Source organism: Hypanus sabinus, unplaced genomic scaffold, assembly GCF_030144855.1.
Source record: "Hypanus sabinus isolate sHypSab1 unplaced genomic scaffold, sHypSab1.hap1 scaffold_293, whole genome shotgun sequence".
Classification (NCBI taxonomy): domain Eukaryota; kingdom Metazoa; phylum Chordata; class Chondrichthyes; order Myliobatiformes; family Dasyatidae; genus Hypanus; species Hypanus sabinus.
Genome location: NW_026781079.1, coordinates 403716 through 417417, shown reverse-complemented (window position 1 = coordinate 417417; position 13702 = coordinate 403716). Strand labels below are relative to the sequence as shown.

General features: G+C 42.6%; 1 protein-coding gene across 1 annotated transcript in view; it reads left to right on the top strand.

The window, feature by feature from the left end:
* Nucleotides 1-13702, top strand: part of LOC132388287 (uncharacterized) — a 68582-nt gene that overhangs the window by 37620 nt on the left and 17260 nt on the right. Inside the window, exons 11-14 of the mRNA XM_059960625.1 lie at nt 269-442; nt 3864-4007; nt 7447-7620; nt 11039-11182. Of these exons, the coding sequence (XP_059816608.1) occupies nt 269-442; nt 3864-4007; nt 7447-7620; nt 11039-11182 (636 nt within the window). The remainder of the gene's footprint in view (nt 1-268; nt 443-3863; nt 4008-7446; nt 7621-11038; nt 11183-13702) is intronic.

Here is a 13702-nt window from a genome sequence, read left to right as displayed (position 1 = left end):
CATCATGGCTGATTTAATATTCCCTCTCATTCCCATTCTTCTGCTTCTCCCCGTAACGTTTGATGTTGTTACTAATCAAGAACCAACACTTCTGACATCAGTGATAAAACAGCATGGTCTGGATGAGGAGGGGGTATTTGCTGGATGCTGTTTTGTTCTGGTAGTATACCTTGTAGATATACTCAATGGTTGTGGGAATGGCTTTCTTTCTCAGTGATTCTCAGTCTCTGTACTTCTCTACTTTAATGTGGATCTGCATTGTTAACAGAGCAACAGACTGGCATAATCTTGTTTGGTTCCTCGAAAGAGGACAGCGATCTTGAACAGTCAATTAGCAGTGAAGCAGAAGAAGGTGTAGTTCCGCCCACCAGGCCTCTTCAGTGTCGTACAAGAAGACGCAGACTTTCTGAAGACGGTTTGATGCTCAGTCGCCAATTTGCAGGTTAGTAAAATGAAAGTAGTTTCAAAGGAAATAGTGAATGCCTTATTGATTATTGCAACAGAGTATTGTACAATTAAATGCTCAGTGAAATTATACCATTCAGAGTGAGTTTGTTTATTCAATGATATGTTGTACCTGAGTAACCATTGGGATTGTTTGAAAGTGAAGGTGGTCAAACAGATAGTCTGAATACAGAGTCTCAGAGTGACATAGCACAGAAACTGGCTATTCATTCTAACTTGTCCATGCCAGCCAATGTACCTTTCTTTGCTGATACCTTGTTTTGGCAAGTGTTTCTCAGCACCTTTCTTATCTATTCACTTAGCCAAATGTCCCTAATATGTCTTTGTTGTACTTGTATCAATTCAGCTTAGCTCTATTAATATATCTTCACCTTCCACATGCAGAAGCTCCAAACAGGTCCCTTTTAATTGTTTCCACCCCTCATCTTCAGCCAATGCTGTCCAGTTTTGAAGAAGCTTGCCCTGAGAGAGGGTGGTGATGGGGTAGCAATGTTTGCAGTCAGACGATTAATACCACTTACTGTTTTGAATACCTCTATTAGGATATCATTCAGTTTTCTGCCTCCAAGGAGTTGGTGCTTATCCTGCACAACCACTCCCTGTAAATCAGGCCCTGGAGTTTGTTTGCAATATCTGCAATTGAATGAAACCATGTGACCAAAACTATGGTATGGCCTCAGCAACATCCAGTACTATTGGACATTATGATCCATCACCGAAATTCATTGATCTGGCTCTTTACCTCTGACGCCCCTTTCAGTGAAATATTTACCTGGACTCTTAGGTCTCCCTCTTACGGCCCACCCTTCACTATGAAATTGCCACCTTGATTCGACCTACCAAATGCAACTTGTTAGATCCTGATGTTTTTGCGATCTAGACGTCAAGAATGAGGCATAAAATGTATTGCTTGAGTTTGTTTTCTGAAGCGTTGTAAGACCAAGGAAGAGGTGCTCAAATACTGAAATGAAAAGGACAGGAGAATTAATGTAATCTCCTGGAGGAGAATACTGATAACAAAGGTATCCATTCTATGTCGATAACCAATAGGATGGCAGATTCAAGAAATATGATATTTCCTATGATCAAAGTTTCCAGAAAAAGCAAAGGCAACTGAAAAATTCACTGAACAACCATGTGGACACACAGTGGCCACTTAATTAGTTACACCTGTCCATGTGCTCATTAATGTAGATATCTAATCTGCCTATCACATGGCAGCAACTCAATGCATAAAACATGTAGACATAATCAAGAGTTTCATTTGCTCAAACCAAAGTGGATGAGCTGCAGCGGAAGGCCACACATGCACCTAATAAGTTAGACACTGTATGTGGATGGTTGATGTCCACGTGATGGTCTGAGGGGGCTGTTCCTCTAAGAATAAGACACAAAGCTTACTGCTTAAGTATGTTCTCTTAAATTTTATATGACCAATGAAGAGCTGTCCAAACAGTCAAACAAAAGAGCCAAACAAAAGTAACGTGATCTTCTCTGAGCAGAAGACTGAGAGCAAAAATATCGTTCCTATATGGTTAACTATTAAGATGGCAGATTCAAGTAATATGATACTTGCTACTGCACAAAGTTTCCAGAAAAAAAAACACAAAGGCAACTACATTCTTAATTGCTAGAAAATCCACTGAACAGTAACTTGCACACACATTGGCCACTTTGTTGCACCTGTTCACCAGCTCATGAATGTAAATATCCAATCAGCCAGTCTGATGGCAGCAAATCAACACATCAAGCATGCAGACGTGGTCAAGAGGATCATTTGCTCAAACCAAAGTGGATGAGCTATAGTGGAAGACCACACATGCACCTAATAAATTGGACACTTCATGTGGATGGTTAAGGTTGACATCATCGCCTGAGGGGCCTGTTTCTCTTCTTTGCTGAGACAGAAAAGTCTGTAGACATGTATTGAATAATTATTTCACAGGTCACTTTCCTATGTTCTTATGCAAATTATCAGCAATCCTGATGTTACTATGCTGTTTATACAGACAGCTCGAATGTTGAAGAAAGGCCCATTCCCGCCACTTCTAAAGTTGCCAGTATTGACAGGGATCCAGTGAACTCAGGAGTGACAGTGAACACAGGTGTGTTAAGGTCACTAAACACTGCAGGAACAGGAACGGATCCTTTGGCCCATCAAGTCTATGCTGAATTATTATTCTGCCTCGCCCCACTGACCCTCACCACCAGGCCATCCATGTACTTATCCAATCTTCTATTACCTGCTCGAATCAAACCCGCATCATCACTTCCTCTGGCGGCTCGTTCCACACTTTCATCACCATCCACATACATTCCCTGAAACATACAATAGGTAGTAACTACAGAGTGAGGCGTCCTAAGAACCAGTAAACGGAGAGATGCAAGTGACGGGCACCAAGACATATGAGCAGAATTTGGCCTTGTAGTCCATTGAATTTGCTGCGCCATTCCATGTTTGCTGATCTATTGTCCTGCTCAACCCCATTCTCTCGCGTTGTCCCTGTAACGTTTGATACTCTTTCTTAGACAGAATCTACCAACCCCTGCTTGAATGAACCCAGTGACTTGGCCTCCATAGATAGTTTTATCAAATCCAAGATTGAACACAATTTGACTGGAAAAAGAATCAATTTCTCTTTTCTAAAGAGATATCTTTCTATTCTGACTAACGCACAAAATTCATGAGGCCGCTCTTTTGTGACAACACTCAATAGAGGAGAGGGCTTTGCCTGTGATGAAAAAGCTTGTATCCATTGCGGTTTTTTGGCTTTTCCTCGCTTGGGCATTGACGTTTCCAAAACAGCCCGTGATGCAACCAGTTAGGATACTGTCCACTGAGCATCTGCAGGAGTTTGTCGAAGTGTCGGGTGACAATGCCAAATTTGCGCAAGATTCAAATGACGTAGGGATGTTCTTTTGCCATTTTTTTTCTGACTGTTCCGTACTTGGACCAAGGACCAATGCTTTGAGATTGTCATGCTAAAGATTTTGAACTTATCGACTGCACCACCACCAATCCTTAAAGGCGAGTGATTAAGGTGTGAATTGCAGGGAAATCTGCAGCTGGTAGGGCGATTATGACATAGGAGCAGTACTTTGCCTTTTAGTCCATGGGGTCTGCTCAGTCATTCTGCCTGGCTAATTTACTATCCCTCTCGGCCCCATTCTCCTGCCGTCTACCCAAAACCTTTGATGTCCTTACTGATCAGGAACGAACCCTCCTGTCATCAGGGAGAAGAGAACATGGCCTGGATGTGGAGGGGTATTGATGATGGTTGCTGTTGTGTTCACATTCTTTGCAGATGTACTCAATGGTCGGAAGGGCCTTCTCAGTGTTTGCCACTTTTGTTTTCTTGGTGAATTCTCTCCTTTAGTTTGGATTTGCATTGTTACAGGGGCTGATACAAGTGAAATGGGTGGAGACTCCAATCAACCGCAGTCTGCCAGCGCGTCGTCTGAGCAACGAATTCAGAGCTCAATTTTCAGTCCCGATCAATTGATTGACGATTTGCTTGTCGGTCCATGCAAACTGCTTTCTGGTATGTTCTCAGTGTTAACTTGACCCATTCAGTATTATACATGTTAGCAGAATGAAAGTGGTTTCAAAGGAAACAGTTGAGGACAATGTCAATTATTGCAACAGAATGTTGTTCAATATAATGCTCAGTGAAATGTTGCTGTTCAGGGTCAGCATGTTTATTTAATGGTCAGTTGTATTGGAGTAACCCTTGGGGTTGTTTGAAAATGTACACAGCCATATAGATGAAAGGGAATGCAGAGTCATGGAGTAGTATAGCACAGAAACAGAGGGTTCATTCTAACTTGTCCACGCCAACCAAGGTGCCCTCCTACACTAATGCCATGTTTGGCATATTACCACTCTGCAATATTCTTATCGAAACACAAATCCAGATATCCCTACAATCTGCTTTTTGAACTTGTCTTGTATTCAACTCAACTTCGCACCATCTGCGTCTACACCACACTCCATGTGCAGAGCTCCACCTCTGTCCCTTTTAAATGTTGTCAATCTCTCACCTTGAACCTGTGCTCTCCAGTTTATTAGAGGTGTGCACTTGAAAGGGGTGATGATGGGGGAGGGAAGTGTGCATTCACTGCTATAATACCCATTCTGATTTTGAATCCCCCAAATAGCTCTCCTTTCAATTTCGTACTCACTGGGGAGTGAACTCCAAACCTGCATGACCTCTCACTGTATGTCAGACCCCAGAATTTCTTTGCACTGTTTGCAGTTGAATGACATCTTTCCTGTGAGGAAAACTGTACACAGTACTCAATGTATGGCCACACCAACATCCTGAGGTATGGGAACATTACGTTCCATCACCGAAATTCAGTGACCTGACTGATACAGATCGGTGTGTCAAGTGCCACTGTCAGCATCCGGTTGATCTGAGACATCACATTACTCCAGATGTTTACTTGTTATGCCTCTTGCAGTGAACTGTTTATCTCTACTGTTGTCTTCCTGTTCCACAACACACTGCAGGACCTACCCTTTACGATGGAAGTGCAATACTCCTCACCTAAATGGATTGAATGCCACTGACAATCCGCAAACCACAGAACGAGTTGATCCAAATGCCCCCATAATTTTTGACAACTTTCTTCACTGTTTACCAGAGCACCTAATTTGTTATCATCTGCAAACTTACTAAGCGCAACGGATGCATTTTCTTCAAAATTGTTTGTATGAATAGTGTTGTATCCTGATGCTTTTGGCAATCCTAAAGTCAAGATTGAGGCATAAAAGTTGTTTAAATATAGAAATCTACAGCACATTACAGGCCCTTCAACCCACAATGTTGTCGATCATGCAATCTACACTAGAAACAGCCCAGAATTTCCCAAGTGTCTAGCCCTCTATTTTCCGACGCTCTATGTACCTGTCTAAGAGACTCTTAAAAGAGCCCATTGGATCCATCTTCATGCACCTACCACTGTTGTTTTAGTTTATTGAGGGTAAGAAGAGCAAAAAAGAGGTAACCAAAGACTCAAAGGACAGAGAGAGAGAGACAATAAAGTACCATGTTCCTCCAGCAGATTACTGCTTAGTAAAAAACATTCATTACATTTTATCAACCAATAAGAAGGCTGATTCAATTAATTTCACTCTTATTTCTGAACCAAAAAGTCTCCATAAAAGTTGGGGTAATTGCCATTGTAATGCTGGAAAATTCACTGATGGATCACGTGTACACTCAGTGGCCACATGCAAATGCTCATTACTGTAGGTATCTAATCAGCCAATCACGTGGCAGGAACTCAATGCATAAAACATGCAGACATGGTCAAGAGGGTCATTTGCTCAAACCAAAGTGGGTGAGCTACAGTGGAAGGCCACACAGGTAGCTGATCAGTTAGACAATGTATGTGGACGGTTGATGTCGACATAATCGGCTGAGGGGCCTGTTTCTCTGCAGCATATCTCTTCCTTAATGAGAGAGAATACTTTTCAGACAGGTAATGACCAACTGCAGTTCACAGATCACATCGCTTCGTCTTCCTGAAACAAATCATCATCTAATCCTCATGTTACTATGCTGTTCATGCTGACAGTTTGTGATGAATAACCCATTCCTGCCACGTGGAAAGGTGCCAATAGTGATGGGGATCCAGTGACTTCGGTCATGTTACACGGTTGTGTTAAAGTGGCTGAACACGGCAGAGCAGTAGTGGGTCCTTTGGCCCATCAAGTCCATGCTAGAAACGTATTCTGCCTCAGCCCACCAAACTACACCTCCAGAGCGATCCCATCCATGTACTTATCGAAGTTTCTATTAACTGTTCAATCCCAACCCGTAGCATCACTTTCCCTGGCGGCTCGTTCCGCACTCTCATCATCTTTGGCATGAAGAAGTTCCCCCACATGTTCCCCTGAAACAGTTCATCAGTAGTAACTGCAGGGTAAAGCTTCTTGAGAACCGATAACGCGTGAACAAGGAGGTGATGGGAAATAAGACACACGAGCAGAATTAGGCCATTCGGCCCTTCGATTTTGATATACCATTCCATCTTTGCTGATTGATTTTCCAGCTCATCCCCTTCCTCTTGCGTTCTCCCTGTTATGCTTGTTAATCTTACTGATCCAGAACCTATCAAGCGCTGTTGAAATGTTCCCAGTGACCTGGCCTCCACAGCCTTCCTCCAATAAATTCCATGGATCGGTCACCCATTGACTGAAAAAAAATCTTCTTTTCCTTTCTTCTGAAGGGTTATTTTTCTATTCTATTCCTACACACACAAAGTTCATGAGGCCGCTCTTTTGTGGCAACACTCAATCGAGGAGAGTTGATGAAAAGGCCTGTATCCATCATTTTTTGTGGCTTTTCCATTCCCGGGCATTGGTCTTTCCAGAACAGTCGGTTGTACAACCAGTTAGAGTGCTGTCCACTGTTCGTCTACAGAAGTTTGTCGAAGTGTCAGGTGACACGTCAATTTTGCGCAAGTTTCAAATAATATAGGGATGCTCTTGTGCTGTCTTTGTTATTACAGTTAAGTGTTGCACCCAGGACCTGTCCTCTGAAATTGTAATGCCAAAGATTTTGAACTTACCGACCACCTCCACCTCCAATCGCTTAAAGGCTACTGATCAATGTGTGGATTACAGGGAGATCTGCAGCTGGTGGGACCATAAGACATAGGAGCAGAATTGCACAGTGTGGTCCATCAGGTCTGCTCAGTCAGACCATCATGGCTGATTTAATATTCCCTCTCATTCCCATTCTTCTGCTTCTCCCCGTAACGTTTGATGTTGTTACTAATCAAGAACCAACACTTCTGACATCAGTGATAAAACAGCATGGTCTGGATGAGGAGGGGGTATTTGCTGGATGCTGTTTTGTTCTGGTAGTATACCTTGTAGATATACTCAATGGTTGTGGGAATGGCTTTCTTTCTCAGTGATTCTCAGTCTCTGTACTTCTCTACTTTAATGTGGATCTGCATTGTTAACAGAGCAACAGACTGGCATAATCTTGTTTGGTTCCTCGAAAGAGGACAGCGATCTTGAACAGTCAATTAGCAGTGAAGCAGAAGAAGGTGTAGTTCCGCCCACCAGGCCTCTTCAGTGTCGTACAAGAAGACGCAGACTTTCTGAAGACGGTTTGATGCTCAGTCGCCAATTTGCAGGTTAGTAAAATGAAAGTAGTTTCAAAGGAAATAGTGAATGCCTTATTGATTATTGCAACAGAGTATTGTACAATTAAATGCTCAGTGAAATTATACCATTCAGAGTGAGTTTGTTTATTCAATGATATGTTGTACCTGAGTAACCATTGGGATTGTTTGAAAGTGAAGGTGGTCAAACAGATAGTCTGAATACAGAGTCTCAGAGTGACATAGCACAGAAACTGGCTATTCATTCTAACTTGTCCATGCCAGCCAATGTACCTTTCTTTGCTGATACCTTGTTTTGGCAAGTGTTTCTCAGCACCTTTCTTATCTATTCACTTAGCCAAATGTCCCTAATATGTCTTTGTTGTACTTGTATCAATTCAGCTTAGCTCTATTAATATATCTTCACCTTCCACATGCAGAAGCTCCAAACAGGTCCCTTTTAATTGTTTCCACCCCTCATCTTCAGCCAATGCTGTCCAGTTTTGAAGAAGCTTGCCCTGAGAGAGGGTGGTGATGGGGTAGCAATGTTTGCAGTCAGACGATTAATACCACTTACTGTTTTGAATACCTCTATTAGGATATCATTCAGTTTTCTGCCTCCAAGGAGTTGGTGCTTATCCTGCACAACCACTCCCTGTAAATCAGGCCCTGGAGTTTGTTTGCAATATCTGCAATTGAATGAAACCATGTGACCAAAACTATGGTATGGCCTCAGCAACATCCAGTACTATTGGACATTATGATCCATCACCGAAATTCATTGATCTGGCTCTTTACCTCTGACGCCCCTTTCAGTGAAATATTTACCTGGACTCTTAGGTCTCCCTCTTACGGCCCACCCTTCACTATGAAATTGCCACCTTGATTCGACCTACCAAATGCAACTTGTTAGATCCTGATGTTTTTGCGATCTAGACGTCAAGAATGAGGCATAAAATGTATTGCTTGAGTTTGTTTTCTGAAGCGTTGTAAGACCAAAGAAGAGGTGCTCAAATACTGAAATGAAAAGGACAGGAGAATTAATGTAATCTCCTGGAGGAGAATACTGATAACAAAGGTATCCATTCTATGTCGATAACCAATAGGATGGCAGATTCAAGAAATATGATATTTCCTATGATCAAAGTTTCCAGAAAAAGCAAAGGCAACTGAAAAATTCACTGAACAACCATGTGGACACACAGTGGCCACTTAATTAGTTACACCTGTCCATGTGCTCATTAATGTAGATATCTAATCTGCCTATCACATGGCAGCAACTCAATGCATAAAACATGTAGACATAATCAAGAGTTTCATTTGCTCAAACCAAAGTGGATGAGCTGCAGCGGAAGGCCACACATGCACCTAATAAGTTAGACACTGTATGTGGATGGTTGATGTCCACGTGATGGTCTGAGGGGGCTGTTCCTCTAAGAATAAGACACAAAGCTTACTGCTTAAGTATGTTCTCTTAAATTTTATATGACCAATGAAGAGCTGTCCAAACAGTCAAACAAAAGAGCCAAACAAAAGTAACGTGATCTTCTCTGAGCAGAAGACTGAGAGCAAAAATATCGTTCCTATATGTTTAACGATTAAGATGGCAGATTCAAGTAATATGATACTTGCTACTGCACAAAGTTTCCAGAAAAAAAAACACAAAGGCAACTACATTCTTAATTGCTAGAAAATCCACTGAACAGTAACTTGCACACACATTGGCCACTTTGTTGCACCTGTTCACCAGCTCATGAATGTAAATATCCAATCAGCCAGTCTGATGGCAGCAAATCAACACATCAAGCATGCAGACGTGGTCAAGAGGATCATTTGCTCAAACCAAAGTGGATGAGCTATAGTGGAAGACCACACATGCACCTAATAAATTGGACACTTCATGTGGATGGTTAAGGTTGACATCATCGCCTGAGGGGCCTGTTTCTCTTCCTTGCTGAGACAGAAAAGTCTGTAGACATGTATTGAATAATTATTTCACAGGTCACTTTGCTATGTTCTTCTGCAAATTATCAGCAATCCTGATGTTACTATGCTGTTTATACAGACAGCTCGAATGTTGAAAGGCCCATTCCCGCCACTTCTAAAGTTGCCAGTATTGACAGGGATCCAGTGAACTCAGGAGTGACAGTGAACACAGGTGTGTTAAGGTCACTAAACACTGCAGGAACAGGAACGGATCCTTTGGCCCATCAAGTCTATGCTGAATTATTATTCTGCCTCGCCCCACTGACCCTCACCACCAGGCCATCCATGTACTTATCCAATCTTCTATTACCTGCTCGAATCAAACCCGCATCATCACTTCCTCTGGCGGCTCGTTCCACACTTTCATCACCATCCACATGCATTCCCTGAAACATACAATAGGTAGTAACTACAGAGTGAGGCGTCCTAAGAACCAGTAAACGGAGAGATGCAAGTGACGGGCACCAAGACATATGAGCAGAATTTGGCCTTGTAGTCCATTGAATTTGCTGCGCCATTCCATGTTTGCTGATCTATTGTCCTGCTCAACCCCATTCTCTCGCGTTGTCCCTGTAACGTTTGATACTCTTTCTTAGACAGAATCTACCAACCCCTGCTTGAATGAACCCAGTGACTTGGCCTCCATAGATAGTTTTATCAAATCCAAGATTGAACACAATTTGACTGGAAAAAGAATCAATTTCTCTTTTCTAAAGAGATATCTTTCTATTCTGACTAACGCACAAAATTCATGAGGCCGCTCTTTTGTGACAACACTCAATAGAGGAGAGGGCTTTGCCTGTGATGAAAAAGCTTGTATCCATTGCGGTTTTTTGGCTTTTCCTCGCTTGGGCATTGACGTTTCCAAAACAGCCCGTGATGCAACCAGTTAGGATACTGTCCACTGAGCATCTGCAGGAGTTTGTCGAAGTGTCGGGTGACAATGCCAAATTTGCGCAAGATTCAAATGACGTAGGGATGTTCTTTTGCCATTTTTTTCCTGACTGTTCCGTACTTGGACCAAGGACCAATGCTCTGAGATTGTCATGCTAAAGATTTTGAACTTATCGACTGCACCACCACCAATCCTTTAAGGCGAGTGATTAAGGTGTGAATTGCAGGGAAATCTGCAGCTGGTAGGGCGATTATGACATAGGAGCAGAACTTTGCCTTTTAGTCCATGGGGTCTGCTCAGTCATTCTGCCTGGCTAATTTACTATTCCTCTCGGCCCCATTCTCCTGCCGTCTACCCAAAACCTTTGATGTCCTTACTGATCAGGAACGAACCCTCCTGTCATCAGGGAGAAGAGAACATGGCCTGGATGTGGAGGGGTATTGATGATGGTTGCTGTTGTGTTCACATTCTTTGCAGATGTACTCAATGGTCGGAAGGGCCTTCTCAGTGTTTGCCACTTTTGTTTTCTTGGTGAATTCTCTCCTTTAGTTTGGTTTTGCATTGTTACAGGGGCTGATACAAGTGAAATGGGTGGAGACTCCAATCAACCGCAGTCTGCCAGCGCGTCGTCTGAGCAACGAATTCAGAGCTCAATTTTCAGTCCCGATCAATTGATTGACGATTTGCTTGTCGGTCCATGCAAACTGCTTTCTGGTATGTTCTCAGTGTTAACTTGACCCATTCAGTATTATGCATGTTAGCAGAATGAAAGTGGTTTCAAAGGAAACAGTTGAGGACAATGTCAATTATTGCAACAGAATGTTGTTCAATATAATGCTCAGTGAAATGTTGCTGTTCAGGGTCAGCATGTTTATTTAATGGTCAGTTGTATTGGAGTAACCCTTGGGGTTGTTTGAAAATGTACACAGCCATATAGATGAAAGGGAATGCAGAGTCATGGAGTAGTATAGCACAGAAACAGAGGATTCATTCTAACTTGTCCACGCCAACCAAGGTGCCCTCCTACACTAATGCCATGTTTGGCATATTACCACTCTGCAATATTCTTATCGAAACACAAATCCAGATATCCCTACAATCTGCTTTTTGAACTTGTCTTGTATTCAACTCAACTTCGCACCATCTGCGTCTACACCACACTCCATGTGCAGAGCTCCACCTCTGTCCCTTTTAAATGTTGTCACTCTCTCACCTTGAACCTGTGCTCTCCAGTTTATTAGAGGTGTGCACTTGAAAGGGGTGATGATGGGGGAGGGAAGTGTGCATTCACTGCTATAATACCCATTCTGATTTTGAATCCCCCAAATAGCTCTCCTTTCAATTTCGTACTCACTGGGGAGTGAACTCCAAACCTGCATGACCTCTCACTGTATGTCAGACCCCAGAATTTCTTTGCACTGTTTGCAGTTGAATGACATCTTTCCTGTGAGGAAAACTGTACACAGTACTCAATGTATGGCCACACCAACATCCTGAGGTATGGGAACATTATGTTCCATCACCGAAATTCAGTGACCTGACTGATACAGATCGGTGTGTCAAATGCCACTGTCAGCATCCGGTTGATCTGAGACATCACATTACTCCAGATGTTTCCCTGTTATGCCTCTTGCAGTGAACTGTTTATCTCTACTGTTGTCTTCCTGTTCCACAACACTCTGCAGGACCTACCCTTTACGATGGAAGTGCATTACTCCTCACCTAAATGGATTGAATGCCACTGACAATCCGCAAACCACAGAACGAGTTGATCCAAATGCCCCCATAATTTTTGCCAACTTTCTTCACTGTTTACCAGAGCACCTAATTTGTTATCATCTGCAAACTTACTAAGCGCAACGGATGCATTTTCTTCAAAATTGTTTGTATGAATAGTGTTGTATCCTGATGCTTTTGGCAATCCTAAAGTCAAGATTGAGGCATAAAAGTTGTTTAAATATAGAAATCTACAGCACATTACAGGCCCTTCGACCCACAATGTTGTCGGTCATGCAATCTACACTAGAAACAGCCCAGAATTTCCCAAGTGTCTAGCCCTCTATTTTCCGACGCTCTATGTACCTGTCTAAGAGACTCTTAAAAGAGCCCATTGGATCCATCTTCATGCACCTACCACTGTTGTTTTAGTTTATTGAGGGTAAGAAGAGCAAAAAAGAGGTAACCAAAGACTCAAAGGACAGAGAGAGAGAGACAAAAAAGTACCATGTTCCTCCAGCAGATTACTGCTTAGTAAAAAACATTCATTACATTTTATCAACCAATAAGAAGGCTGATTCAATTAATTTCACTCTTATTTCTGAACCAAAAAGTCTCCATAAAAGTTGGGGTAATTGCCATTGTAATGCTGGAAAATTCACTGATGGATCACGTGTACACTCAGTGGCCACATGCAAATGCTCATTACTGTAGGTATCTAATCAGCCAATCACGTGGCAGGAACTCAATGCATAAAACATGCAGACATGGTCAAGAGGGTCATTTGCTCAAACCAAAGTGGGTGAGCTACAGTGGAAGGCCACACAGGTAGCTGATCAATTAGACAATGTATGTGGACGGTTGATGTCGACATAATCGGCTGAGGGGCCTGTTTCTCTGCAGCATATCTCTTCCTTAATGAGAGAGAATACTTTTCAGACAGGTAATGACCAACTGCAGTTCACAGATCACATCGCTTCGTCTTCCTGAAACAAATCATCATCTAATCCTCATGTTACTATGCTGTTCATGCTGACAGTTTGTGATGAATAACCCATTCCTGCCACGTGGAAAGGTGCCAATAGTGATGGGGATCCAGTGACTTCGGTCATGTTACACGGTTGTGTTAAAGTGGCTGAACACGGCAGAGCAGAAGTGGGTCCTTTGGCCCATCAAGTCCATGCTAGAAACGTATTCTGCCTCAGCCCACCAAACTACACCTCCAGAGCGATCCCATCCATGTACTTATCGAAGTTTCTATTAACTGTTCAATCCCAACCCGTAGCATCACTTTCCCTGGCGGCTCGTTCCGCACTCTCATCATCTTTGGCATGAAGAAGTTCCCCCACATGTTCCCCTGAAACAGTTCATCAGTAGTAACTGCAGGGTAAAGCTTCTTGAGAACCGATAACGCGTGAACAAGGAGGTGATGGGAAATAAGACACACGAGCAGAATTAGGCCATTCGGCCCTTCGATTTTGATATACCATTCCATCTTTGCTGATTGATTTTCCAGCT